This window comes from Odocoileus virginianus, chromosome 34 (assembly GCF_023699985.2).
Source record: "Odocoileus virginianus isolate 20LAN1187 ecotype Illinois chromosome 34, Ovbor_1.2, whole genome shotgun sequence".
Lineage (NCBI taxonomy): Eukaryota > Metazoa > Chordata > Mammalia > Artiodactyla > Cervidae > Odocoileus > Odocoileus virginianus.
The window spans coordinates 22,154,194-22,179,390 of NC_069707.1; the positions used below are offsets into that span (position 1 = coordinate 22,154,194).

The 25,197-nt window shown below is 39.5% G+C and overlaps 1 protein-coding gene and 1 long non-coding RNA gene across 5 annotated transcripts in view; one reads left to right on the forward strand and one right to left on the reverse strand.

The window, feature by feature from the left end:
* Window positions 1-12,960, reverse strand: part of AIG1 (androgen induced 1) — a 257,349-nt gene extending 244,389 nt beyond the window's left edge. Inside the window, exons 1-2 of one of the 4 annotated variants that reach the window (XM_070461499.1) lie at window positions 12,700-12,960; window positions 12,202-12,578 (exon numbers count right to left, since the gene is read on the reverse strand). In XM_070461499.1, the coding sequence (XP_070317600.1) occupies window positions 12,576-12,578; window positions 12,700-12,840 (144 nt within the window). In that variant the 5' untranslated portion in view covers window positions 12,841-12,960 and the 3' untranslated portion in view covers window positions 12,202-12,575. Of the gene's footprint in view, window positions 1-12,201; window positions 12,579-12,699 lie in introns of those variants that run through there. The other 3 variants (XM_070461498.1, XM_070461496.1, XM_070461497.1) reach the window with 3 other exon arrangements.
* LOC139033012 (uncharacterized) overlaps window positions 12,061-25,197 on the forward strand; it is a 79,688-nt gene continuing 66,551 nt past the window's right edge. Inside the window, exon 1 of the long non-coding RNA XR_011485632.1 lies at window positions 12,061-12,516. This is a non-coding gene — a long non-coding RNA (uncharacterized lncRNA). The remainder of the gene's footprint in view (window positions 12,517-25,197) is intronic.

A 25,197-nucleotide genomic window follows, 5' to 3' on the forward strand; every position in this document is an offset into this window, starting at 1 on the left:
CCCTAATAGGGTAAACTCATAAAAACATGGCCAGACACATTATAATCAAACTGTTGAAAATTAAAGATAAAGGGAAAAAGCTTCAAGCAAGCCAGAGGGAAATAACACATTACTTTCAAGGGAGCAATGGTTTGGGTGACTGCAGACTTTACATCAGAAATCACAGAAGCCAGAAGACAGTGGCACAACATCTTTCAAGTGATAAAAGAACAATTAAACAGAATTTTATATCCAGTGAGAATATCTTTTGGGACTGAAAACAAAAGTAGGAGGAACTCTCTGATTAAGGAAAACTAAAATATATAATTTGTTCCCAATAGAACCAATATTAAGGAGATAACTAAAAAAAAATTCTCAGGCTTACAGGAAATGATATCAGAAGGAAATATGGACACAAGGGCTGAAAGAAGAACAATAGAAATGGTAAATATCTGGGTCAATAAACAGACTATTTTACCTAACCAAGTTATTTAAAACATTTGACTTGACAGCAAAACTTATAACACTGTCTGTGGATTTCTCAAGTTATATGGGTGTATTTAATATGACAACCAAGTGGAGAGAGTGAAGCGATAAGGTTTGAATGTTTTAATTGAAATGGTAAACTGTTCACTCTAGAGTATGTAAAGTAAGTTGTGTTCAGTAATCCAAAGAACAGCAACTATAATAATACAAAGAGACAATCCAAATAGCCAATAGTGAAGTTAAAATGAATACTAAAAAATAAACCAGTAGAAGGCAGGAAATGGGGAATGAGGGGAAAAAAGGGTAAGAAAAAGAAAATAATAGGTGGCAGATCTAAATCTAACCATTTCAATAATTAAATTAAATGTACGTGGTATCTACTAAAGTATAGAGATTATCAAATTAAATTTAAAAATAAGACTCAATATGTTGTCAACAAAACAATCCACTTTAAATATATCACTATAGATAAAAAGTAAAAGGATGAAAAAATATACAATCCAACATTTATCAAGAGAAAATCGGGAAAGTTATGTCAGTATCAGGCAATGCAAACTTCGGAACAAGGAAAATTATCAAGGAAAAAGAAGAATATTTATAATCATGAAACAAATAATTCATCAAGATATACAGCATTCCTAAATGTGTATGTACTTAACAAAATACATGCCCCAAAATATGTGAAGTAAAACTGATAAAACTAAACAAGAAACAGACAAACCCACAACTACACTCAGAGACTTCAGGGTTCCTCTCTCAGGTAATAAGAGAGTGAAAGTGAAGTGAAAGTGAAGTCGCTCAGTCGTGTCCGACTCTCTGCGACCCTGTGGACTATAGCCCACCAGGCTCCTCCATCCATGGGATTCTCCAGGCAAGAATACTGGAGTGGGTTGCCATTTCCTTCTCCAGGGGATCTTCCCGACCCAGGGACTGAACCCAGGTCTCCTGCATTGCAGGCAGATGGTATAACCTCTGAGCCATACAGAAAATCAAAAAGATATAGGGGACCCAATCAACATTATTCACTAACTTAATGTAATTGACATTCAAGTGTACATAGAATATTTAACATGACAGTCCATATTCTAGGCCATAAAAACAAACTTAACAAATTTAAAAGAAGTGAAATCATGCAGAAAATGATTTCTGATCAGAATGAAATTAAACTATAAAAATGACAAAAACATATCTGAGATATAGCCAAAAATGTATAAATTAAACAACACGTGTTTAAATAACCCATTGTAAAATAGAAAGACTCTGGTGAGGGCAAGGGGTATACAGGAAACCTCCCTACATTCCCTCAATTTTGCTGTGAACCTAAAACTGCTCTAAAAAAAAAGAAGTCTTAATAATTTTTTTTTAATTTCAAAGGAAATATTAGAATATTTTTAAACGAATGACAATGAAAATAAAGTGTATTAAAATTTGTAAGATGAAACTAAAGCAGTATTAAATATTATAAAAGAAAAAGAATTCAATTTAATAAATAATCTGTTTCCACATTAGAAAACTAATAAAAGAAAAACCAATTAAACCCAAAACAAACAGAAGGGAGAAAGTAATAAAGTTTAAAAGCAGAAATCAGTGAAACTGAAAAAAAGAAAAACAATAGAACAAAGCCAATGAAACCAAAATCTGATCTCGGAAAAAATACACAAAACTGAGAAGTCCTTAGCCATACTAATGAAGAAAAAAGATACAGATTCCCAATAACAGGAATGAACTTTGATTATCACTACAGACCCTAAAGACAATGAAAGAAAAGGAGAGAATGTTGATATTAGATGAAATGGATCAATTCCCTGAAAGATATAAACTACCACGTCTCAAAACAAAAGAAATAACCTGGATAGTCCTATGTCTTGAAATCAACCAAACTGAATTTTCAACAAAGAAAACTTCAGGCTCAGTTATTTTCTCTTGTAAATTCTATCACAAATTTCAGGAGGAAGTAATACCAAATTTACTCAGTCTTCTTCCAGAACATCAAGGAGGAATAAGGCTAAATCATTACTATCAAAGTCAGGCCAAAAAAAAAACCCCAAAAACTACAGACAAATATTCCTAATTAACAGAGAGGTAAAATCAACAAAATGCTAGCAAATCAAATTCAGCAATATATTAAAAGGACAATATACCACAATCAAGTGCATTCACTCTGAGAAAGCAAGATCAACTTAATATCCCAAAATCAATCAATGTTAAGAGGAAAAAAGTCATATGACCATATCAATAGATGCAGTTAAAGTCACATGACAAAATTCAACATCCATTTATGATATTTTTTAAAAAAGCTTCTCAGTAAACAAGAAAGAGAAGGAATTGTGTTCAGAGTGATAAAGGGGGTATGCAAAAAATCTATAGCTAATATTATACTTAAGTGCAAAAAAATGTCCCCCTAAAAGTGAAATGACAAGACTATCCACTCTCAATGCATATGATGAATATCATATTAGAAGTCTTAAACCTGGCAATAAAACATGAAAAAGAAATAAAAGGCATGATGATTAGAAAGGAAGAAAACTGTCCCTATTAGCAGATGATATGATTGTCTACATTAAAAAAAAAAAAAATCCCAAGAAATTCACAACAAAGCTCATAGAATGAATAAGTGAGTTAGCAAAGTCACAGGATATAAGGTCAGTATGTAAAAATCAATTATATCTCTATATACTAACAATAAACAACCAGAAAGTAAAATTTAACAAAAGAATACTATTTGTTTCACTAAAGAGGATATACACATGGCAAGTAAGACAGGAAAAGACGTTCAAGATTATTAGCCACTTGAGAAATGCAAATTATAACCACAATGAGAGGGCACTATACATCAGTTAAAATGGCCAAAATTTCAAAATATTGACACCACCATATAACTGGCAAGATGAGGGGAAACCGTATCACTCGCACATTGCTGGTGGAAATGTAAAATGGTATAGCTATTCTGTGGTCCTGGATAGTTTCTTTTAAAACTAAAATTGCAGCCATGATAAAACCCAGAAATTGCCCTCTTGGACATGTATGCCAGAGAAATAAAAACTTATGTTCACACAAAAACCTGTACATGAGTGTTCATAGCAGCTTTATTCATAATAGCTCGAAAGTAGAAACAAGCCAGATTACTTTCAATGGATGAATGATTAAAGAAAGTGTGGTGCATCCATACCACGACAAACTCATGGTAAGGTGAAAATATTGCCTTAGCTGAAAAAGCATTTAATATGCACAACCTACCAATCATCATAGCTGAGCCTAGCCTGCCTTAAACATGCTCACAATACTTACATTAGCCTACAGGTGGGAAAAAGAAGCTAACCCAAAGCTTATTTTACAATAAAGTGTTGAACGTCTCATGTAATTTATTGAATAATCTTCTGAAAGTGAACAATTGAATGGCTGTGTGGATACAGAATGGTTTTAAGTGTATCAGTTGTTTGCCTTCCTGACCCCATGGCTGACGGGGAGCTGAGGCTTGCTAGCTACCCTGCCCAGCATCACAAGAGCATACCGTACTATATATCACTAACCCAGGAAGAGATCAAAATTGACAACTGGAATTACATTTCTACTGAATGTGTAACATCTCATTTAATCTTGCATGCATCCTTTGAGAAAGGCACAATACCATGTTTATAAACAAAGCAAGGGTCGGCATAGTAAAGCATCTTGCCCAGGCTTCTGCTGTCAACGCAGACAGGACATGAATGCTGGCTTCCTGACTCTGCTCCGAGATGTTAACTACCTGCGTCCTGTCCCAACCAACACAGGGCTCTGAGCCCCTCAGGCTTGCTTGTATTTCCAAGTGGTCTCACATCCAGAATGGCGGGGTTCACATCCAGAATGGTGGGGTTCACTCTGGTGACATCCACCTCTGTATGAGTGTTCCTTTCCTTTTTTCCCTTTTGCAAACGAAGCTGCTAGAGGAGAGTCTGAGCCCTTGATCACCCATAACTGCTCACTTATAAGTAAAATGAGGGCTTCCTTTGCGGCACAGCTGGTAAAGAATCTGCCAACAATGCGGGAGACCTGGGTTCAACCCTTGGGTTGGGAAGATCCCCTGGAGAAGGGAACAGCCACCCATTCCAGTATTCTGGCCTGGAGAATTCCATGGACTGTATAGTCCATGGGGTCTCAAAGAGTTGGACACCACCACTGAGCAACTTTCACTTTCACTGAATGTGCAATGCTTTCATACCATCAAAAAACCATAAAATTGAACCAACGTAAATGGGGGACTGTCTCTACTAAAAAAATGTAAAGATAGCCCCAGAGAGCAAGAAAATGTTCGCAAATTACATATTTGACAAAGAACTTCTATTTAGCATACACAAAAACTCTCTAAGCTTAACAATAATAAAACAATCTTTTCTTAAAATGGGCAAAAGATTTGGACAAGTACTTGCAAAGAAGATATATATATATGATAAGGATGTACAGAAAAGAGGCTTAACATCATTAGTCATGTGGTGGTGGTAGTGGAGTTGCTCAGTCATGTCCGACTCTTTGCAACCCCATAGACTGTAGCCTACCAGGCTCCTCCATCCATGGGATTTTCCAGGCAAGAGTACTGGAGTGGGCTGCCATTTCCTTCTCCATGGGATCTTCCCGACCCAGGGATCGAACCCGGGTCTCCCGCATTGTAGACAGATGCTTTACCGTCTGACCCACCAGGGAAGTCCCCAGGGAGATGCAAATTAAAACCACACTGAGATAATACTGTACACCAATTAGAACAGCTAAAGTAGAAGACATCTGACAAGGCCACACACAGACGGGGACACAGCGTAATGGGAACTCTCATAAACTGCTGAAGGCAGTGCAACAGGACGCAACCACTCTGGAAAACAGTTTGGCAGTTTCTCATCAAGCCAAACATATCATTGCTATATAACCAAGCGACTCCACTCCCAGAAAAAATGGAAACTCATGTTTATACATAACCTGCGCACATATTTATAGCAGCTTTTCTTACAATCACTCCTTCAGTTTATCAGTGAATCAACAAAGCAATATATCAATGCCATGAAACACTACTCAGCATTAAAATGGAGCAAACTATGGATACACACAGCAACGTGAATGAATCTGAAATGCATTATGCTAAATGAAAAAATGAAAAGAGCTAGATTCAAAGGCTATATACCATATGCTTTATATGTGTGTGTGTGTGTGTGTGTGTGTATTTCTAGAAAAAGCAAAACTATAAGGATAGAAAAAAAAAACCTGTGTTTGTTAAGATTCAGGGGGAGGGTTTGACTATAAGGGGATATCACAGGAAAATATTTTAATATTTTTAAGTGATTGTGGTGGTGGCTACATGATTCCCAGGTGGCTCAGTGGTCCACCTGCCAAGGCAGGAGCCACAGGAGACATGGGTTCGACCTCTGGGTTGGGAAGATTCCCTGGAAGAGGAAATGGCAACCCACTCCACTCCAGTATTCTTGGTGGGGTAATCCCATAGACAGAGGAGACTGGTGGGCTACAGTCTATGGGGTCACAAAGAGGTGAACACGACTGAGCATGCACGCAGGCTATGGAATACTATGCGACAGAATTGTACAAATTTTCTGGAATTCTTTGTGTTGATTTGAAATTAAACTGTTAAGTTATAACACATCCTGACAGGTCTAAATATAAAGTCAACACGAAGGGGCTAAACTATTATCTCAATGACTTTTTAGAATTTCATGCTTCTAAAGCATTGTCTTGAACACACGCCATTTGCTCAAGATTCAAAATGACAGCATTCTTGCCACCTGGTGAATTCCAGCAATTTCTCTGGTTATTCTGCATCAGCCTATTTGACCCAGCCTACCAAAGCAACATCCCACATCTTGCTGGGCTCCATGATGGATCTGCACCAGGGGTCTTCTCACGTGCATCAGGACAGCCCTGCACTCACTCTCCTCTGGCAGGACTACCAGGCAGAGGAGACAGGGGCCCTTTAACTGTCTAGCCACAGACTGCTAGACACAAAGCTATGTTGTTATGGAATCCTAAGCAGTAAGATTTTTCCAAGTGTGCTTGGATCACGGGAACATCTGATTCAATATGGAAAACTGTACTATTCTTCACACTTCCACAGAAACATGTGACATTTCAGGGGAACACAGAGAAACAAATGAAAGCCTCAAGAGCAGCTACCAATTTTGCTAAATGTTATACCAGACACGGGGAATGGCAGAGATGGGAAAAGAAGTGACCTCAGCATGGTCAGATGACTCTGTAATTTCAATAACATTTGCAACTAAGAAAAGGAATGAGTGATTATATCATCAACTATTTCCCCAACTCTGACAAATCCAGGCCCCTATTTTATGTTTGATCCAAAAGAAACACTTTCAAAGAGAGGGAAGAGAACTGTGTGCAAAGTATCCTACTCAAAATTCTTCCCCCAGGTTAGGAAAAAGCATTATTTAATCCTTGACGTTTATATGCATTTAGAGTCAAGTCTGATTGCACTGAAAAAAAAAAAAAATTGCAGTTTCACCCTCTTCGTATAATATTGAACAAAACAAACCTGCCTAATTTTGTTCAGACTACTCAATGAACTACTGGCCTTCACATGGCACTCTGTGGTTTTGACTGGCAAAGCTAAATATCATAGTTACATAATGGTATATAGACTCTCCTCTCAAGATATTTTATTTCCTATTTGAAATTAAGCCATGGACTACAGTCAAGAATATTTTCTTACAAGTATATAAGAAAATGTAAGACAAACTCAAATGCATCCTTTAGTATACTTATGCTGTTTATTCTCCCTTTTAAATATTTTTAAAGGTCAAAAATTCTTAGCATGTCTAAAAGAAAAAAATGTATCCTCCAGGTATACTTGACCATTTCCTGTTCTTTGAACACCCCAAGCTTTTCCACATCTGAGCTCTTATTTATCCTGCTCACTCTGTGGTTTTCTTAAATTCTTTTGCAAAACAGATTTAGATAACAAAAATAAGTACCCAGATTGTATTACCTTAAACCTCTGCAAAAATGCCTTCACCCAGTCAAAACAGAAGACCATGCCTTTGGCTTTCATAAAATTATAATATTAAAAAAATAAACTATAAGAATATTTCCATAGATAATCTGCTAGAAAATAATCAAAGGCATTATCTGCTATGCTACCCAAGGTTATTTATATGACTAGCTGAGTGATAAAGAACCTTGCAAAGTCAGTTGTCTGGAAAGAATTGTATTTTTCCTGATAAACTGCTATGCTTCCTTTATTCCAACAGTAGAGACAATGCAATCAAACATGTATTCTTTTTCACTTGGTTTCCCTGAAGATTAGCCAAATTTGTTTCTCAGTTGCAATAAACAGCCTATCCTTGATGCCAAATACATATTTTTCTCTTTCTCTTAAAGTTGTCATTTTTTTTACAACATCACTTTAACCATGTCACAATAAAAGTGACATAATTAAATATATTGTGAAGTATGCTTAAATGTTTTACATACAGTAGGCAGAATTAATATATGAAGGCTGTTTTCTACAAGCTATTCCATAGTAAATGCAAAACAGAAACAGTGTGGCCTAGAGCAGTATTTTTCAAACTGGAATGTGCAAAAGAATCACAGAATGATCTTATTAACAGGTAAATGCTTATTCACAAAGACTGGGGTGGAGCCGGAGGTTCCACATTTCTAGGAGGCTCCCAGATAAGATCACTTCTGGTCCTCAGACCACACTTTGAGGAGGTAGGGCCTCACCAACATTCATGCCTGTGCATGAATGGAAAGTCAGTACAGGAGAAATAATGAGTATAATGGAGCCCTAAGACATGACGGGGCTTCCCAGGTGGTTCAGTGAGAAAGAATCCACCTGCCACTGCAACAGACGCAGCAGGTATGGGTTTGATCCCTAGGTCAGGTAGATCCCCTGGAGTAGGAAATGGCAAACCCACTCCAGTATTCTTAGTCCACTGGGTCACAAAGAGTTGGACACAACTAAGCAAGCACACACCCAAGACACGATAACCCTCTAAATGCTGAGAACCACGAACTAGAGCAAATGGGATCAGATCATCACATTTCTGTTTCAATTTTTAAAAATCAAAGCGTCTTAAATCCAAAGTCTATAATAATTTTTTATAACAAATGCCCAGTTCATGTTTTTCAAAGAACTTGATTCTCATTCATGGTTTAGACATTCTATCATATAGCGCTCAATAAAATTCTGATTGATATATATTTCCAAAAATCCACAGTATTTTGAATGGTTATAGGAGGACACACAAGGAAAGAATACTTACTGAACACGTGGAAAGATTCCATCTCTTCAGATGTTTAATAACCCCCCACCCCCACTGTATTCCAGTACCATTCTGAGGCCTCACCATCTGGTTTCTTTTTTCTTTTATTTATATTGGTTTGATTCTGATTCTTCATTTCTATCATGTGGAGGGTCAATTATTATATAACTTGGGAAATTACTTGATTAGTGAATAAGTGAATGAATCTACATCAATTGAAGAAAATTCATCAACTGTAATACTGGTTAAGAAAATATCTGAAGAGTAGTCAGTTCAATATTTTTTCTTTCCAGGTTATTTCCAGTTAAGAGTATTCCTCCTTGCATGGCATGTTGCACAATGATAATTTCTAAAATACTTCACAGTAAAGAAAAGGCCTAACTTTTCCGAAGCTATTCCACTTTTATAGATTCTCATATTGCCCATTGTCACATGTATGTCTCCCCAGCGCAGTTTCACAAATGCAGAAGGGAAAAACCTGTATTTTGGTTAAAACTAAAATTAACCAGTTGTCTAATATACATAAAGAACTATTTAAGTCACCGCTTAAGTACAATAACATTTAAGGCTTTTCTTAGGTCACAGACTTTAGAGCCAAGCGTACGAGCTTTCTATTGCTGCTGCAACAAATTACCATAAGTTTAGTAGTTTAAATGCAGATTTATTCTTTTATGGTTCTGGAGGTCAGAAGTCCAAAACGGGTTTCACAGGACTAAAATCAGGGTGTCAGCAGAGCTGTGTTCCTTCTGATGTCTCTGGGAGAGAGGTTATTTCCTTGCCCTTTACAGCCTGTAGACACCTCCCACATTCCTTGGCTCTTGGCCCCTTCCTCTATCTTCAAAGCCAGCAATGTTGTATCTCTCTGTGACTTTCTTCCACTGTCACATCTTCCTCCAACTCATTCATCTCTTCTGCCTCCATTCACTTTTAAGAAAACTTGCACGTAGATAAACTGAGCAAATCTCCCTTTGAAGGTCAGTTGATTAGGAATCTTAATTCTTTTGCCATGTAACCTCACATATTTACAGGAAGGATTAGGATGCAGACTCTTTTTTTTTGGGGGGGGGTGGTCTATTATTCTGCCTGTCATGCCAAGTGTTCCATTTCCATTTACTAACATGAAATTTCCTGAAGCACGTTTAGTTCCCTCACTGTTCTTTGATTCTAGGAAACGAAGCTCTTAGGGAATAACGATAATAGGGTTAGATTACTGATAGCAATAACGTGCATTTCAGTTTTTAACCATGAGCTCCGATTCTATTGGGATGACTCCCATACTCAAAGAAAGATACAGATATGACTGGAACAGCCACTGCTACATAACCATATTCTCCCAGATCCATGTTGTCTGAAATTTCTGAGCTACTGATGCCACGCATCATGGAATCAGAGTGTGACCACCAGGATAAATGTCTTGATTCTCTGTGATCTAAGTTGGCTACAAAAAGGACCTTTTCCTTGAAGTTTTAAGAAGCTAAATCTTCTTCCAAAATTGCTTTAATGAGTTTAGAATCATTAAAAATGTCCAAAGCACTGAAGTAATAATGTTTATTATGTTCTTAAACACACAAAAAAATGAGAAATTAAATGAGTAAGTTATAGTAGCCTAACCTTTTCATGCCATTACTAGGGATTGACAAGCTGGTTGTTTAAACAGCTGTACAATACTTAAGCGCCAAAGACTCTAAATCTCTAATAACAAAAAGAGTAACACTTTGCATGAGTGTTTCTTTGAATATATTCTAGATTATACTTTCTCACAGGAACCCTCGACTAAGGATTTATTATATTTCAATCCAAAGCCACAGAGATAGAGTTCGAATGATTGGCTGAAGGCCCTATGCAAACTGAATCTAAACGTGAAACAAAGTAAAAGTTTCCAATTTGAATCCATGGCCTGAATTCTCATAGACAAAAACATGTTTGTGGTGATTATCATTATTTAAAACAGGCAGGTCCAATTGCCAAATGCTAAAATACAAACTGTATGACAGTTTAAGATGGGCTCTACTAAAGTTTCATGTCACACAAAGGTTGTGAGAGATATATTGTTTCTTGTGAGTCTTCTGTAACACACAGTGTGAGAAGCTGTCATCTCTTGCACGGGTTAATGACACCCTCAATATCTACCCCTCTCACCTACTGATCCTCTCTCCTGTGCCCTCAAAATTACATACATCTAACACTTCTGAGAACTGTTCACAGCTCCTATGGTTCTGGTGGGGTTTTCATCAGTGTATCAACTCAATGCAGTTCCTTGGGCCAGCTCTAAGTGAGATCAAGAAGAACAGGATAAGGTAGTAATCTGACAGATTTTCTTCATACAGCCAGCAAAAAAGAATTCTGAAAATCTCTGCACGTATTTTTAAATAACATCCAACTGTTTTTAACCTAAGTTTGCACAGTTGAAAGGGGACATGATTTCTAATGCTCTGTCCATATTTATTAGAACCTCAGGACTGCACGTTTCACTGAGTCTATGGAAAATTAGAAAAGGTAGCCTGTGGATGAGCTAATCAACCCAAGACCACTTTCTGTCAAGACAAGTCTGACTTCGTTTTTCAAGCAAATACGAAAATAGTTCTAGTGACACCAGTCTATCTTCTGAAATAGGAACAGTCTATCTTCTAAAAGGAACAGATAAATACAGCACAGAACCTTGGCACGTGCTTGGGCCTTGGATGAATGGGGCAGAAGAAAGGAGAACTAGCAGGCAACAGCCATGTTCAGAGGCAGATCAGTTTCAAGAAAGAGCTGGAAGTTGAGGAACTGAAGATTGAAACCCCTGATACACTATGTCCTGGGCCGTCCTGGTGCCCAGTTTGGGGAGTGCTGAGAAAAAAATGACTTACTCTCAGAACGTATCTAACAAGACACAGATTTAAAATGGTATTTCTACACAAAACTCCCGCTGACTGCATTTCTCTGAAGGATCCTCAGCTTTTGGAAGTATCTCAAAACAGGTATCAAGTTCTCTTCATCAAAATGAAGGGTCAACGATAAGAGATTACAATCTCGTTTGTGCAGCTAACCTCGTGTAGCGGTAGTTCTGGCGACCGATTTACTGGGTTCTACATTTTCTCTAGTCCTTAGAACGGGTCGCTTTTGTTTTCTCTGTTCGTTCTTGACCGAACTTTTAGCGTGTGTTTGAGCTCGTCTTAGTCACCTATCACCTTGAAGTTCCTAGGTTCCACCCCATGTCCTTATAGAGTCTTATGCTCAGGTTGATTCTCTGACTCTTTTAGTGCTAGAAGTGGTAAGCTGTCAAAAAAAAAAAAAAAAAAAAGGGAACAAACTACAATTTCCAAGGCCATGATGTTGTGCCAACAGCGGAGTTGCTTATGCAAACTACTGTGTACTTCTACACGGTAAGATAGAAGTGTAGCGTCACACCAAGAATACGTTTGGAAAATCTTTCTCTTCTAATGTTTCTGAGGACAAAGTTTGGAAGAAAATCAGTGACAAGGGGCAAAAAAACAGATACAAGGAAGACGACTTTATTAGGCGATTTCTCTCCTTTCTGAGGAGCTTTCTCTTCTTTGCGAGGAGGACTCTGATCCTTTCAGAGGAAGCTCCAAGTCACTCGAAGATATCCAGTGTCTTCCAGCTGCTGCAGACTGATCCCACGGTGGGTGCTCTGGAGAGCATCTTGGGGGTCGCTCCTCATCAAGGTCGTCCGATCCATTTGCTAAGAGGAGAATCTTCCCAAGGCACCTCTTAGAAGCAGGTGTGTGTCCCCCTCCAAAGAGCCCACCACCTGGCTGCGACCCATCTGCGCTTGTGCCCCAGCTAACAGGTAACGCTGGGTGCTTCCGAAGGTGCTGCTGCGGGGGCAGCGGGGCCTTTGAGACGCAGTCACTGGGAAGAAGCGAGGACGTGGCTGGATGCCGGCGGCATGCGCGCAGATGCCGGCGCACCCACAAACACACGCCGGTTCCGGGTGCGGGGAGGACGGGGCAGGGGAGGGGGGCGGCCTTACCAGATCAATGAACGTCAGGAATTTCCAGCTCCCTCCGTAGGTCTGATGCGAGGGCATTTCGATGGCCTTGTAGTTGCAGAGGATAGAGCAGTAGGACAGCAGGATGGCCACCCGCAGCACCTGGCAGGGGACAAGCGCCATGTTCGCCAAAGGCCTGGGCGGCGGGGAGGGCGGCGCCGGGCGCGGGCGGGCGCCGTGGGAACCCCGGGCGGGGCGGGCCGGGAGGAGGCGGGGCGCGCCCCGCGGGACCGGCGCGAGCGCGCGCGCGCGGGCCACCGCGCGGGCGGGGCGGCGTGTGCGGGCTCCGGCGGCGGCCGGGCGGGCGGCATGGCGTCAGCTCTTTCGTCATCTCAGTCATTCTGCTGCTGCCTTGGCCAGCCCCGGAGACCCGGCCGGGGGCACCCCCTCGGAGTCCCGGGAGCGGGTGGGCGGCCTCCGAGGGCGGCCGGGGCTCGGGGAGCGTCTGCCGGGCGGAGACGGAGCGCGGCCCGGGCTGCGCGGGCGCGGGGCCGGGCCCCGGGGCCTGGAAACCCGCTTGGAAGGAAGGGACCCCAGTGTGGACCAAAGGTCCGGCTCGGGGACTTGCTGGCCGAGTGGCACCGTCGGAGGCGTGCAGGTGGGGTGTAAACCCTCGCGCACCGCACATCCCACCCGCCCCCTGTGACTTGCTTGTTTGGACCCAGTTGGCATTTTAGTGTTAGACTACCGTTAATCATTGTGAAATTCCCTTGTTAATTCTATTCCAGTGGGCAGACTGCCCTGCACTTTTCCACTGAAGGTTTATATTAATAAATAGCCTATCAATATATAACAAGACAGACTGGACAAAACGTTTATAAATAAAATGTTATAAAGCAAGCATTGTCAGACAACAGTTTATGCATTAAGGGCAAATCATGCTGAGTCTGGATGTAAAATTCCTGTATGTAATTTAATACTAATCTTTTGAAAATTAAACTGGTTTTGCCCTTTTCCTTATTTATTTTTTCTTATGCTACAATGCCAGGTCTTAATAGAAGGAAAATAAATATAAACTGGATTCTCTCCGCCTTCCAGTAAATGCTGTCACACTGAAGTTGCTTCAGTCCGTGGGCAGCGTCACATTTCAGCTAACCAGATGCAGTGGCAGATTATGAAAAGACAACATGGGTATTTCCTGTTGGTACATTTAAAACAGGTGTCCTCTGCAAATAGTCTCTGAGTCAGAGAATGTGGAGTCTGGGCAGGGTGAGCAGAGTGCTGGAGGTGAAGTAGCAATTCATGAATGTCTTCCTGAATTTTTCCAACCGAGCTCTTAACCAAAATAGAGAAACCCAGTATATATTTTTAATTGGCCTTATAATTATGTTAATAGAAATTATAGTGTCCCCCAAATCAAGATAATTCCAAGAAGATTCTACTAGCATAAAACTATTCATTATTGACAAAGCCTGGTTTGATCTTCATGTAGAAGTTGGGTACATTTTTTAAAAATTGTGTGTCCATGCTCCATGGTCATAAAATTGCAAAATTAAAAAGCAGATCTACTGAAAATCTAAGTAAGTCCCTAATAAAGATTTTTAATCACTATAAATGCACTGTAATGACTGCATATTTAGTTGAGAAAGCCACTTTTCAGGGATTATTTGTAGCTCAAAAACAAAAGAAATCACCCTTTGGCAAAATAATGTGTATATTTGTTCACATACATGTGTTTATTATGGTCTGAGTTTTCAAGGAGAGTTCTTTTGCTCTAGAGGGCAATTGGGAAGATTAAGAAGCAGGTAAAAATCACTCTTTTTCCCAATAATTGATGCTTATTACAGATTTTTTTAAAAGTTGCTTTAGATATGAAATATAGTGCCAGTGCCTTTCATTAGCCAGACTGTTTTTTTGCTATTAACCAGGAACGGTTGTTACTTACAGGCCAAAAGAGCAGCAGGAACTAGCAGCTGTGCTGATGTAGCTGATGGAAACAGTTATTTTCAGGTTTAAAAATGGACTGTATTTGCTACAGAGAGCTCTACTAAGTTATGAGATTTCTGAACATCCAAGGGAGTCACTGAAAAGCTTCAGAAAGCGTCGTGTTGAGATTAGGCGCAAGTCACTGGCTAAATCTCACACAGATCTGAAGCACCCCCTCATTCTCGGAGATCTGTCGGTAAATTTGCCAAAGCTGCTCATCTTGCCAGGAACGCTCTCGATGTGAATGTATCCAGACCAGCACATCTGGCAGCACATCCACCTTCCCAGTCCCTGTTCGTCATGTAAGATGTCATTTTCCTGCTCTCAACAATCCATGCAGATGGCTTAGTGGCGATTCACATTCTACCTGTGCTCCTTACTTCCTTCTCAAAAACTGCCCCCTCTGCAATGTCCCCACTGTCTGGAAGCATCACCAGTGTACTGTGTTAGAAGAACCAAACGGCCTGGGGCTGCCAGTCTCTTTGCTGTTGTTTAGTTGCTATATCGTATCCAGCCCTTCTGTGACCCTATGGCCTATAGCTCACCAGGCTCCTCTGTCCATAGAATTCTCCAGGCAAGAATACTAGAGTGGATTGTCACTTCCCCTTCCAGGGGAACCTTCCCAGCTCAGAGATGGAACCCACATCTCCTTCATTGCAGGCAGATTCTTTACCACTGATTCACCAGGGAAGCCGACAGTCTCTTAATGGTGCCAAAATATCCCTGGAAGTGTGGCACGGTGAAGGTGATCCACTTACCAAAATTGTTGTTGCAAAGGAAACTGTTGTGTTGTTAGAAGAAACATTCTTATAAACTTCTTTGATGGATGGGTGAATGAATGGTAAGAGAACCTTCTAAACGCATTTTAGAATGACAGTAAATCATTGCTAAATTTCCTCTCCCCCATGGGTGTCAGGGTAATTGCAGAGCTTTTGTTTTGCCGAGTGGACCATATACAGGAGTTTGGAACTTGAAATCTCTTGCTCTGGGCAGTAGAGAAGAGGCCGACCTCCATCACCAAGGGGTCTTTTTCCCCCCACAGTCTTTAGCCTCTAGTCTAAATAAATGTTCAACAGATATTTTAAAAATATTTCAGAGGTTTTAAACCCAAATCATTCAGAGACCAGGCATATATATAAGTAAAGCTAGATGTAAGATAATAGGGTAAAATTGGATCTATGAAAAATGAGTAAAATGGCATACGTGGGTGCATTTTAGTTCAAATTTTTGAAGTTAAGTCAGCCAAAGCAACACCACCATCACCACACTGGTATGGTGACTGTTTGCTAGGGTCACTCAGCTGGAGTCAGCTAGAAGCCTGCAGGTTGGGGCTTTGAAAGAAGGCCATGTTCACATCTTACCCATGATATCCAAAGAACTCTCTCAAGCCTGCTTTAGAATCATACCCCATCTGCCTCCTCCTCTGTAAGGGTTGAGATTGCTTTGGCAACCCTATTCCTTGAAGTAGGATGAAGGAAAACATGAAGTCAGGTCAAAAGGACATATGTATGCTGTTGGTTAAAGAATGTTTACAGAAGAAGCTCCCACATCACCCTTCACCTTCATATCACTGGCCAGTGCGCTTCCATGTGGCCAAAGCTCGGAAAAGCAGCCTCCAACATGGGTCTTTTTTAAAAATATTTTTTAAAAATTTTATACCGACTTTTTAAAATTTACAAATGAAAAACACTGTAAAAAAAGAAAAGATAGTGAGTTGAAGCCTTGTTTTTGTCCAGCTGGGCTTGCCTTGGCCTGGAGCCCTGCCCGCCGCTCAGCCCTTCCCTGCGTTCCTGCCCCTGCGTGGCCCCCGCTTTTCCTCCACGGCAGCTGTCAGCCTCCCCTTGTCGGTCAGGTGAGGTTAGAACTGCTCATCTGGTCTCAAGGTCAAGAATGGCTGCACCAGCTTGCTTGGGCTGGACGCCTGATGAAACGAGATATACAACTCTCCACCCAGAAAAGCAGCCTCCATCTGGGTCAGGCCCCACATCAGGGTTCCATTTGTAAGGAAGGGGTGGGGGAATGTTACCGGTTGAAATATGTGAAAGCTCTAATCCCCTGGACCTTGGAAAGTGGCCTGCTTTGGGAATAGAGTCACTACAGATGTCATTAGTTAAGGTGACATCATCCTAGTGGATCCTTAATCCAACATGGTGTCCTTATAAGGAGACAGAGATGCACGGAGAATGCCACTGGAAGATGGAGACAGAGATTGGAGTCGTGACAAACCAGGGAATACCAGGGACTGCAGATTGGCGCCAGAAAGTGGGAGAGGCTCAGAACCAATTGTGCCTCCAGATCTCAGAAGGAACCAGCCCTGCTGACGCCTCCATTTCTAGCCTCTAGACTCTGAGACAGTAAATTTGTTAACTGTTTTAAGCCATGCAGTTTGCAGTACTTTGTCAATGACACCTCCAGAACACTAATATAAGGAGAAAACAGACATATTGGGAGACCACTAATGGTTCCTCCCCCTCCCAACATCCAACCAGTAGTCAAATTACAGGAATCCATTATCTGCCACATTTCTCAATTCTGAGCCTTTGTTTTTATTTCTACTGCTGTTGCCTTAGCGCATAAGCTCTGTGATTGCTCTTCCTACCACCATCTTTGCACCTTCAGTACCCCTTATCACGGCCACTAGAATTATCTTCTTGGAATGATAGTTTCAATTATTCCTTACCTCAAAAATAGTCAGTGGCTCACCATGGCCTACAAGCAACCGACTCCCTTGACTTGGTGTTCTGTGTCTTCCATTTATCTGACCTTAACCCAGTGTTTCAACTTCCATTACTGCACCTTTTATTTATTTATTTTTACTGCACCTTTTAAAACAATTCTGTATTTCGTTATCATAGGAATACCCCCCAAATCTCAACATTCACTCTTCCTTGCCCCTTAAGCACTAATGATTCACGTCGTTTTCTCCATCTCTCAAATTTCTACTCACCTCTCAAGGCCCAGCTCTGGCAAAAATTCTCTAATAATGCCTATATTTGCAAACATTTTGCCAACTAGGGAGCACTTTCACATTAAACTAAAGGGCATCTTTTCCTGATGGGGCAGCCTATGAGCCTCCAAAACAAGCACCACTACCCTCATAAGCATGTTGCCTTGAGATGCCCTTCATGTGGAAGTAACCAACCGGAAGGGGGCCTAGTTGCCAGAGAACACTCCCTGTCTTTTGTAAGATGGAAAACATATTTCCCAGTAGTTTGAAATTATGTGAAGCAGCTAATTAAACTATAAACTTGGGTCCCAGACTCTTTGTCCATAGAAGGTAAGATATTGGTCAAGCTGGTAGCGTCTGCAGGAAGGCAATATCACAGAAATGTGGAATGCAGGGATGGTGGGATGGATCATTCTTCTTACCATATTAAAGAACTTGTCCCCAGAGTTAAGGGCAGTTAAATGTTTGCAGTCCATTTACTAGCCCTCTGTGTTAGTTATCCTCAGAGCTAGTTAAAAGTTCATTTTAGAGCCTAGGGTAATAAACATCCAACACTAAAGAGGAGTTAGACAAAATTAAACAATTTTGTTTTCATTTTGTTTTCAGGAAACATATGATTTACCATGAGAGATGGCAGTGTCAAGCCTGCCAAGTGCCAGAAGCCAGTTTAAATTATCTGTGAAACTGGCCAATTGAGAGCAGAGAGAAGCCCGGCTTCCCTTGTCCCAAGGGAAGGCTGGTAGCCAGGCAGACACGCTGGAACCCAGGCTAGTTTGGACACCTCATCTCCCATACCAGGAGCTGAGCATCACTTTGCCTTCCTCTCTAAACATTATGTGTCCGGACTTCCCCGGCAGTCCTGTGGTTAAGACTTCACCAGGGGTGTGGTTAAGAACTTCACCAGTGGGTGTGGGTTCTATCCCTGGTTGGAGAGCTATGATTCCACATGCCCTGGGGCCAAAAAGCCAAAACATAAAACAGAAGCAATATTGTAATAAATTCAAGAAAATACTTTAAAAAATGGTCCACATTAAAAAAACTTTAATAAAAAAATTTCATTTGTCAAAAAAAGCTGGTGAATTACTCACTTCACTGACAGCTGGACTCTGAACACAGAACACACCCAAAAGGGTGTTTGGAAATTCACCTGGGAATGCAGTGATGTATCTGGACCAAGCCATGATTCTATGGAAAGTCGGAATCTGCTGAAAGGACTTTTGAGAAATGCTATAATGGTACAGCCCCTACCACCGCCATCCCTATTTTTCCTGTTTCACTGTGTATAGGATGATTAAAGCTTCAGTAACCACTTTGTAAGCTCAAAGAAAAGAAGCAGAGATTCTCAGAGCTCTTTGCCCTGACATCTTTAACCTGCTGAACCTATGCCAGGTGTGGCCTCTTTCCAGACTTCTTGTGATGGGAGAAAAATAACTCCCTGTATTTGTTTAAAGCAATGTAGAAAAGTGTTCTGTTAGATGCAGCTAAATGATAATACCAGGAGATACTCGTGATTTCCTGGCAGGCTTCAAAAAGTGCTGAGTCATCGGATAGTAGGCTAGCACTAAAGAGACTGGGGTTCAAAGGCATCTATTTTTTATTTAATAAACACTCACATAAACTTCCTGTGGGCCAGGCTCTGCTCTAAGAACTTTGTAAACATTAACTCTTCTTATCCTCACTGAGAAGGGTTACTATTATTGTCTGCATTTTACATAAAAGGAAATGGAGACATAGAGAAGATTAGGTAAACTGCCCAAAGTCACACAACCAGAGAATGTCAGAGCTGGGGAATAAAAACAGGAGTTTGGGGGTTTTAATCACAACACCACACCGATGCTGCCAGTCGGCGCATCTCAGACCTCGGGTGTAATTCCTCCTCTGATACCGACGAGCCATGTGATTTGGGTTGTATTTTCTCCTGTTGCAGTTCCCACCACCCCTCACAGGCAGCTGCCTGCTCCACCCACACTCACATCTGATGGAGACATAATATATGAGGCAGAAACAACATCTGTATCTCAGCATCTTTGTGAACCTTATTGTCTGATTCATGATGATGAGAAATTTTTAGGTAAGAATTTCCTGAGCCACAAATCATTTTATAATTTTCATAGGTTGCATTAGTGACCGTCTTTTAGTTATCATTTCATGGCACCTGAGTCATTTGAAGTTATCCTTTAAAAACTTGAGTTATTTTATTTAAATGAATGCATTTCTCCATTATCCCTTTCCTATAAACTACATTTCATCACCAGATTCATCCAATAATTATATTATTTCTTTTATTTTTCAGAATTGCATAATGATATTCCTTTACCTTTTGCTTAAACTGATGGATTGTCTTTCTCAACATACTGTTTTCTTCTACCTTAGTATGTATTGGAAAATATACACTGTGGAAAATAGTATAAAGATTCCTCAAAAAAAAAAAAAAATTACCATATGATCCAGCAACTGCACAGCTGAGTATTTATCTGAAGAAAACAGAAACATTAATTGCAAAAGTATGCACCTTTGTTTTCACTACAGCATTATTTACAATAGGCAAGATATGGAAGCAACCTAAGTATCCATCAACAGATGAATGGATAAAGAGGATGGAATACTACTCAGCAATAGAAAAGAATAAAGAATAAGACTTTTCCATTTGTGACAACATGGATGGACCTGGAGATTATCATAGTAAACCAAGTAAATCAGACAAAGACAAACATCATATGATACTATATATAGAGTCTAAAGAAAAAACAAATCAAGTGAACAAGTATAACAAAACAGAAATAGTCATAGATACAGCAAACAAAGAGATGATTGCCAGACAGGAGAGAGGTCAGGAAGAGGAAGGAAATAGGTGAGAGAGATTAAGTACAAACTTCTGGTTATCAAATAAATTGGTCAGAGATATGAAATGTACACTGGGAAATATAGTCAATAATTATGTAATATCTTTGTATGATGTCATAATAATACATCATAACTAGACATTATAGTGATCAGTTTGAAACAAATGGAAATGTTGAATCACTGTGTTGTGAGATAGGAACCAACATAGGGTTGTAGGTCAATTCTTCAAAAACAAACTCATTTATAGCAAAAGAGGTCAGCTTTATGGTTAGCAGAGGTGGGGGTTTTGGGGAGGGAAATTGAATGAAGATGGTCAAAAAGTAGAGATCTCCAGTAATAAGAGTAATAATCACTGATGATATGATATGCAACATGATAAATATAATTAATACTGCTGTATGTTATACATGAAAGTTGTGAAAAGATTAAACTCTAAGAGTTCTCATTAGAAGAAAAAAATTTTTTCTCCAATTCTTTATTTTTGTATCTTTATGAGATGATGGATGTTCACTGAACTTATTGTGATAATCACTTTGTGATGTACGTAAATCAAATAATGGTACTGTACATCCTAAACTTACACAGTGCTACATGTCAATTATATCTCAATAAAACTGAAAGAAAAAATATATATAGTGGCAGACAGACATCTTTATATTGACAGTGAGAATGATGGTATCTTCTATTCGGAGGAAAAGGTAGAGATCAACTAGTCTAAGCCCCTTATTTCATAGATGAGGGAACTGAAGCTGAGGAGGGTTAAATGACTTTTTTAGTGTAATTTTGTTTCTTTTTCTTTTGTTTAACTGAATAGATTTTATTTCTTAGAGAAGTTTCAGGTTTACAGAAAAATGGAGCAGGAAACAGAGAATTCTGATAAACTCCCTCTCTTCTACCACACAATTCTCCTATTACTAATATCTTGCATTAGCTAAGTATATTTGTTACAATTGATCATTATTACTAATAAAAGCCCATAGCTACATTAGGAATCACTTTTTGTGTTGTCTAGTTTTATGGGTTTGACAAATGTATGATGTTGTAAGTATATCCAGTATTGAAAATATGTAAATTTAATGTTAGTAGATGCTAAAAGGACAAGTCCAAAAATCTCAACATTCTTTCTTTTTTTAATATTTAATTATTTGGCTTATAATTTATTTATTTGGCTAATATTTATTTATTGTATGCCAGCTCTTAGTTGCATCAAGTGGCATCTAGTTCCCTGACCAGGGATTGAATCGAGTCCCCCTTGCGTTGGGAGCATGGATCAGGGAAGACCCTCGACATTATTTCTGATTAAAATTCTTAGTGAGCTATGAAAGAAACAAGGTTTCTTAACCCAATAAGGAGTATTTTTCAGAAATCTAGAACAAATATAATACTTAGTAATTAAATATCAAAAATAATTACACTGAAATCATAAATTAATCTTTCTGATAACACCACCATTGGCCAACAATATTTTGGAACTTTTAACAAATGAAATAATATAAGAAAAAGAAATGAGGTAAGCATATTGGGTGAAAGTGTACCATCACTTAACAAAAGTTATATAACCTCCTTGGAGCAAAACCAAGAAAATTATTTTATGAATTAGTAGCAACAGAAAGTAAAGACAGGAAAACAGTTAATTCAAGAGAAATATACGAAAAATTAATAACAAGTTAGAAAATGAATGGAGAAAGAAGACTCCTTAATAACACTAATAAACATACTTGGAAATAAATTCAACAAGAAAGACACACGGCTTTAATGAAATACAAAAAGCAGACTAAAGAATAAACATAACCATATTGGGGAAAGAGTATAAGGTGATAAATTTTAATAAAGTTACTGCAACTGGAATTGAAAACTAAATGTAGCATTTTTAGAACCTTGAAAAATTATTTTTAAATTTCATTTGGAAAAGAATAAGTAAATTAAAAGAGCCAAGAAAAATATGCAAAGGATTAATGAAATCTAGACCTGTAGTTTATTAGAACATATTGCAAAAGTAATAAATGTCCAAGGAGAAAATAATTTTTATGTGAGGAACACCTTGATAGAAACATCATGATAGAAACCATAAAGAAAAAGATGAACAGAAAGGACTATATAAACAAAGATAAAAGACAAATGACAAAGGAGGGAAATATAACAGTCACAAATCCATGAGATAAAGGAAAATACCACTATGGAAAATATTCAGAAAACATGAACATAAAATACACTAACTCAGATGGGGCTTCCCTGGTGGCTCAGTGGTAAAGAATCTGCCTGCCAGTGCAGGGGATGTGGGTTCGATCCCTGGTCTGGGAAGATCCCACATACAGCAGAGTAACTAAGCCCATGCACAACTGTTGGGTCTGTGCTCTGGAGCCCAGGAACTGCAACCACGGAACCCACGTGCCGCAGCTACTGAACTCTGCATGCCCGAGAACTCATGCTCTGCAGCAAGAAAAGCCACAATGAGAAGCCCATGCGCCCACAACTAGAGAGGAGCCTGCTCTTGCTACAACTAGAGAATGCCCCAGTGCAGCAAGGGAGACCCAGCACAGACAAAAATAAAATTATTTTTTAAAAAAAGAACTCAGATAATGATTGAACATTTTTTAAAAGCTACCCATGCTCATTTCTAAAAGTAAATTTCAATTAGGCTGGCAAAGAATAAAAAGGATGAAAAACTTACAGTATTAGGTATGACCATAAGAAAATAAAAGTTTTCATACATTCTTTATTTGTTGTTCAGTTGATCAGTCATGTCCAACCCTTTGCGACCCCATACACTGAAGCATGCCAGGTTTCCTTGTCCTTCACCCTCTGCTGGAGCTTGATCAAACTCATTGCATCCAACCATCTTGTCCTCTGTTGTCCCCTTCTCCTCCTGCCTTCAATCGTTCCCAGCATCAGGATCTTTTCTAATGATTCGGCTCTTTGCATCACGTGGCCAAAGTATTGGAGCTTCAGCATCAGTCCTTCCAATGAATATTCAGGATTGATTTCCTTTAGGATTGACTGGTTTGATCTCCTTGCAATCCAAGGGACTCCCCAAGAGTCTTCTCCAGAACCACAGTTCAAAATGATCAATTCTTTGGCACTCAGCCTTCTTTATGGTCCAACTCTCACATCCATACATGACTACTGGAAAAATGATAGCTTTGACTAGATGGACCTTTGTTGGAAAAGTAATGTCTCTGCTTTTTAATATGCAATCTAAGTTTTCCGTAACTTTTCTTCCAAGGAGCAAGTGTCTTTTAATTTCATGCCTGCAGTCACCGTCTGCTGTGTAGAAAAGTATAAATTGAAATTATAAATTTCAATTTATAATTGAAGTATAAATGGAAAGCTATAATATTTCACCTTAGTAATTTCTTTTCTAGGAATTTATCCTGCAGAAATATTGTCCAAAGTAATCACAGGTATATGAATAATGCTGTGACCTTCAGCAAAAATATAATCTAAATGTACATGATTGAGGGAGTGGTTAAATAAGTGATGAGATAACTTCATATAATAGAATACTATGCAGCAAATGAAAAGAATGGGATGGTTCAGTGTGTATTGTATAGAAAGATGCCCAATGTGTATTGATAAGTTAAAAAGTAAGTGCAAGTCACACACAATATGATGTATTTTGGGGTAGCATAAACAGTTAAAATACTGGAAGGATATATATCACATGCCATTAGTAGTTTTTTCTAAGGAGTAGGGTACAGATTTTCACTATCTTATTAATTTTAAATTATTTTTTTAAATGATACCTATATTATTTGAGGCTTCCCTGGTGGCTCAAATATAAAGAATCTGCCTGCAAAGCATGAGACACAGATTCAATCCCGTGATCGGGAAGATCCCCCGGGGAAGGGAATGGCAACCCTCTCCAGTAGTCTTGCCTTGAAATCCCATGGACAGAGGAGCCTGGTGGGCTACAGTCTATGGGGTGGCAAAGAGTCAGACACAACTGAGTGACTAAGCACTCACTCACTCATGTTATTTTTAGTTAGAACGTATAAAAGAGAACATGAAAATTAAGGAATCTATGATACAAATGGGAACGCAAAGCTAAATTTGTGCTTTAGCTGTAAATACCTTACGGGAAGAAATTTTGGAGGAAAATTGCTTATACTAGTCCTAAACCTCTGGAATCAGATAGGTGTTGCAAAAGTGTTTACCTTGCTTTTTTCACTGATTTCTCTGGGTGTGATCTGCTGCGCTGATTGACGGAGTCCGAAGGGATTTGCCTGTGAGCAGGACACCAGGGTGTGGCGCCAGAGAGTCACCTAGCCCTAAACCAAACTCCAGCACCAGGGCAGGGTAGGGTCTCCCATCAGCAAAACCAGAAACCCACGCCTGCGGAACCACTAACCTGACCTATCCAGCCATTCTTTTAAGCGTCTCTAAATACTCTTCCATTGCTCCAGTCACCACCACTGAAAGCCAAGTAGGATGATAGCAATCGCTCTCAGGTAAAACCATCTGAGGCAACTGCTGTTTGGGCAGAAGTGCCCAGAGGACATGAAAACATATCTTTCATGGAGCAAGACATTGACTTGCAGGAAATAAAGAGAATATTAGAAATTAACTTGGGTAGCTCTTCTGGAACACAGACCATTTGTTACAGAAGCAGAAATTCCCTCCAACAAGCTTACAGCAAATAGACCATAGCTACAAAATAGAGAACAGCCCAGAATATATAACTGAGTATGCCTTTCTGAACAAGTAACTATATATCTTTACAGCATCACCTTCAAGGCTAATAACTTTCATCTACTTTACATCTA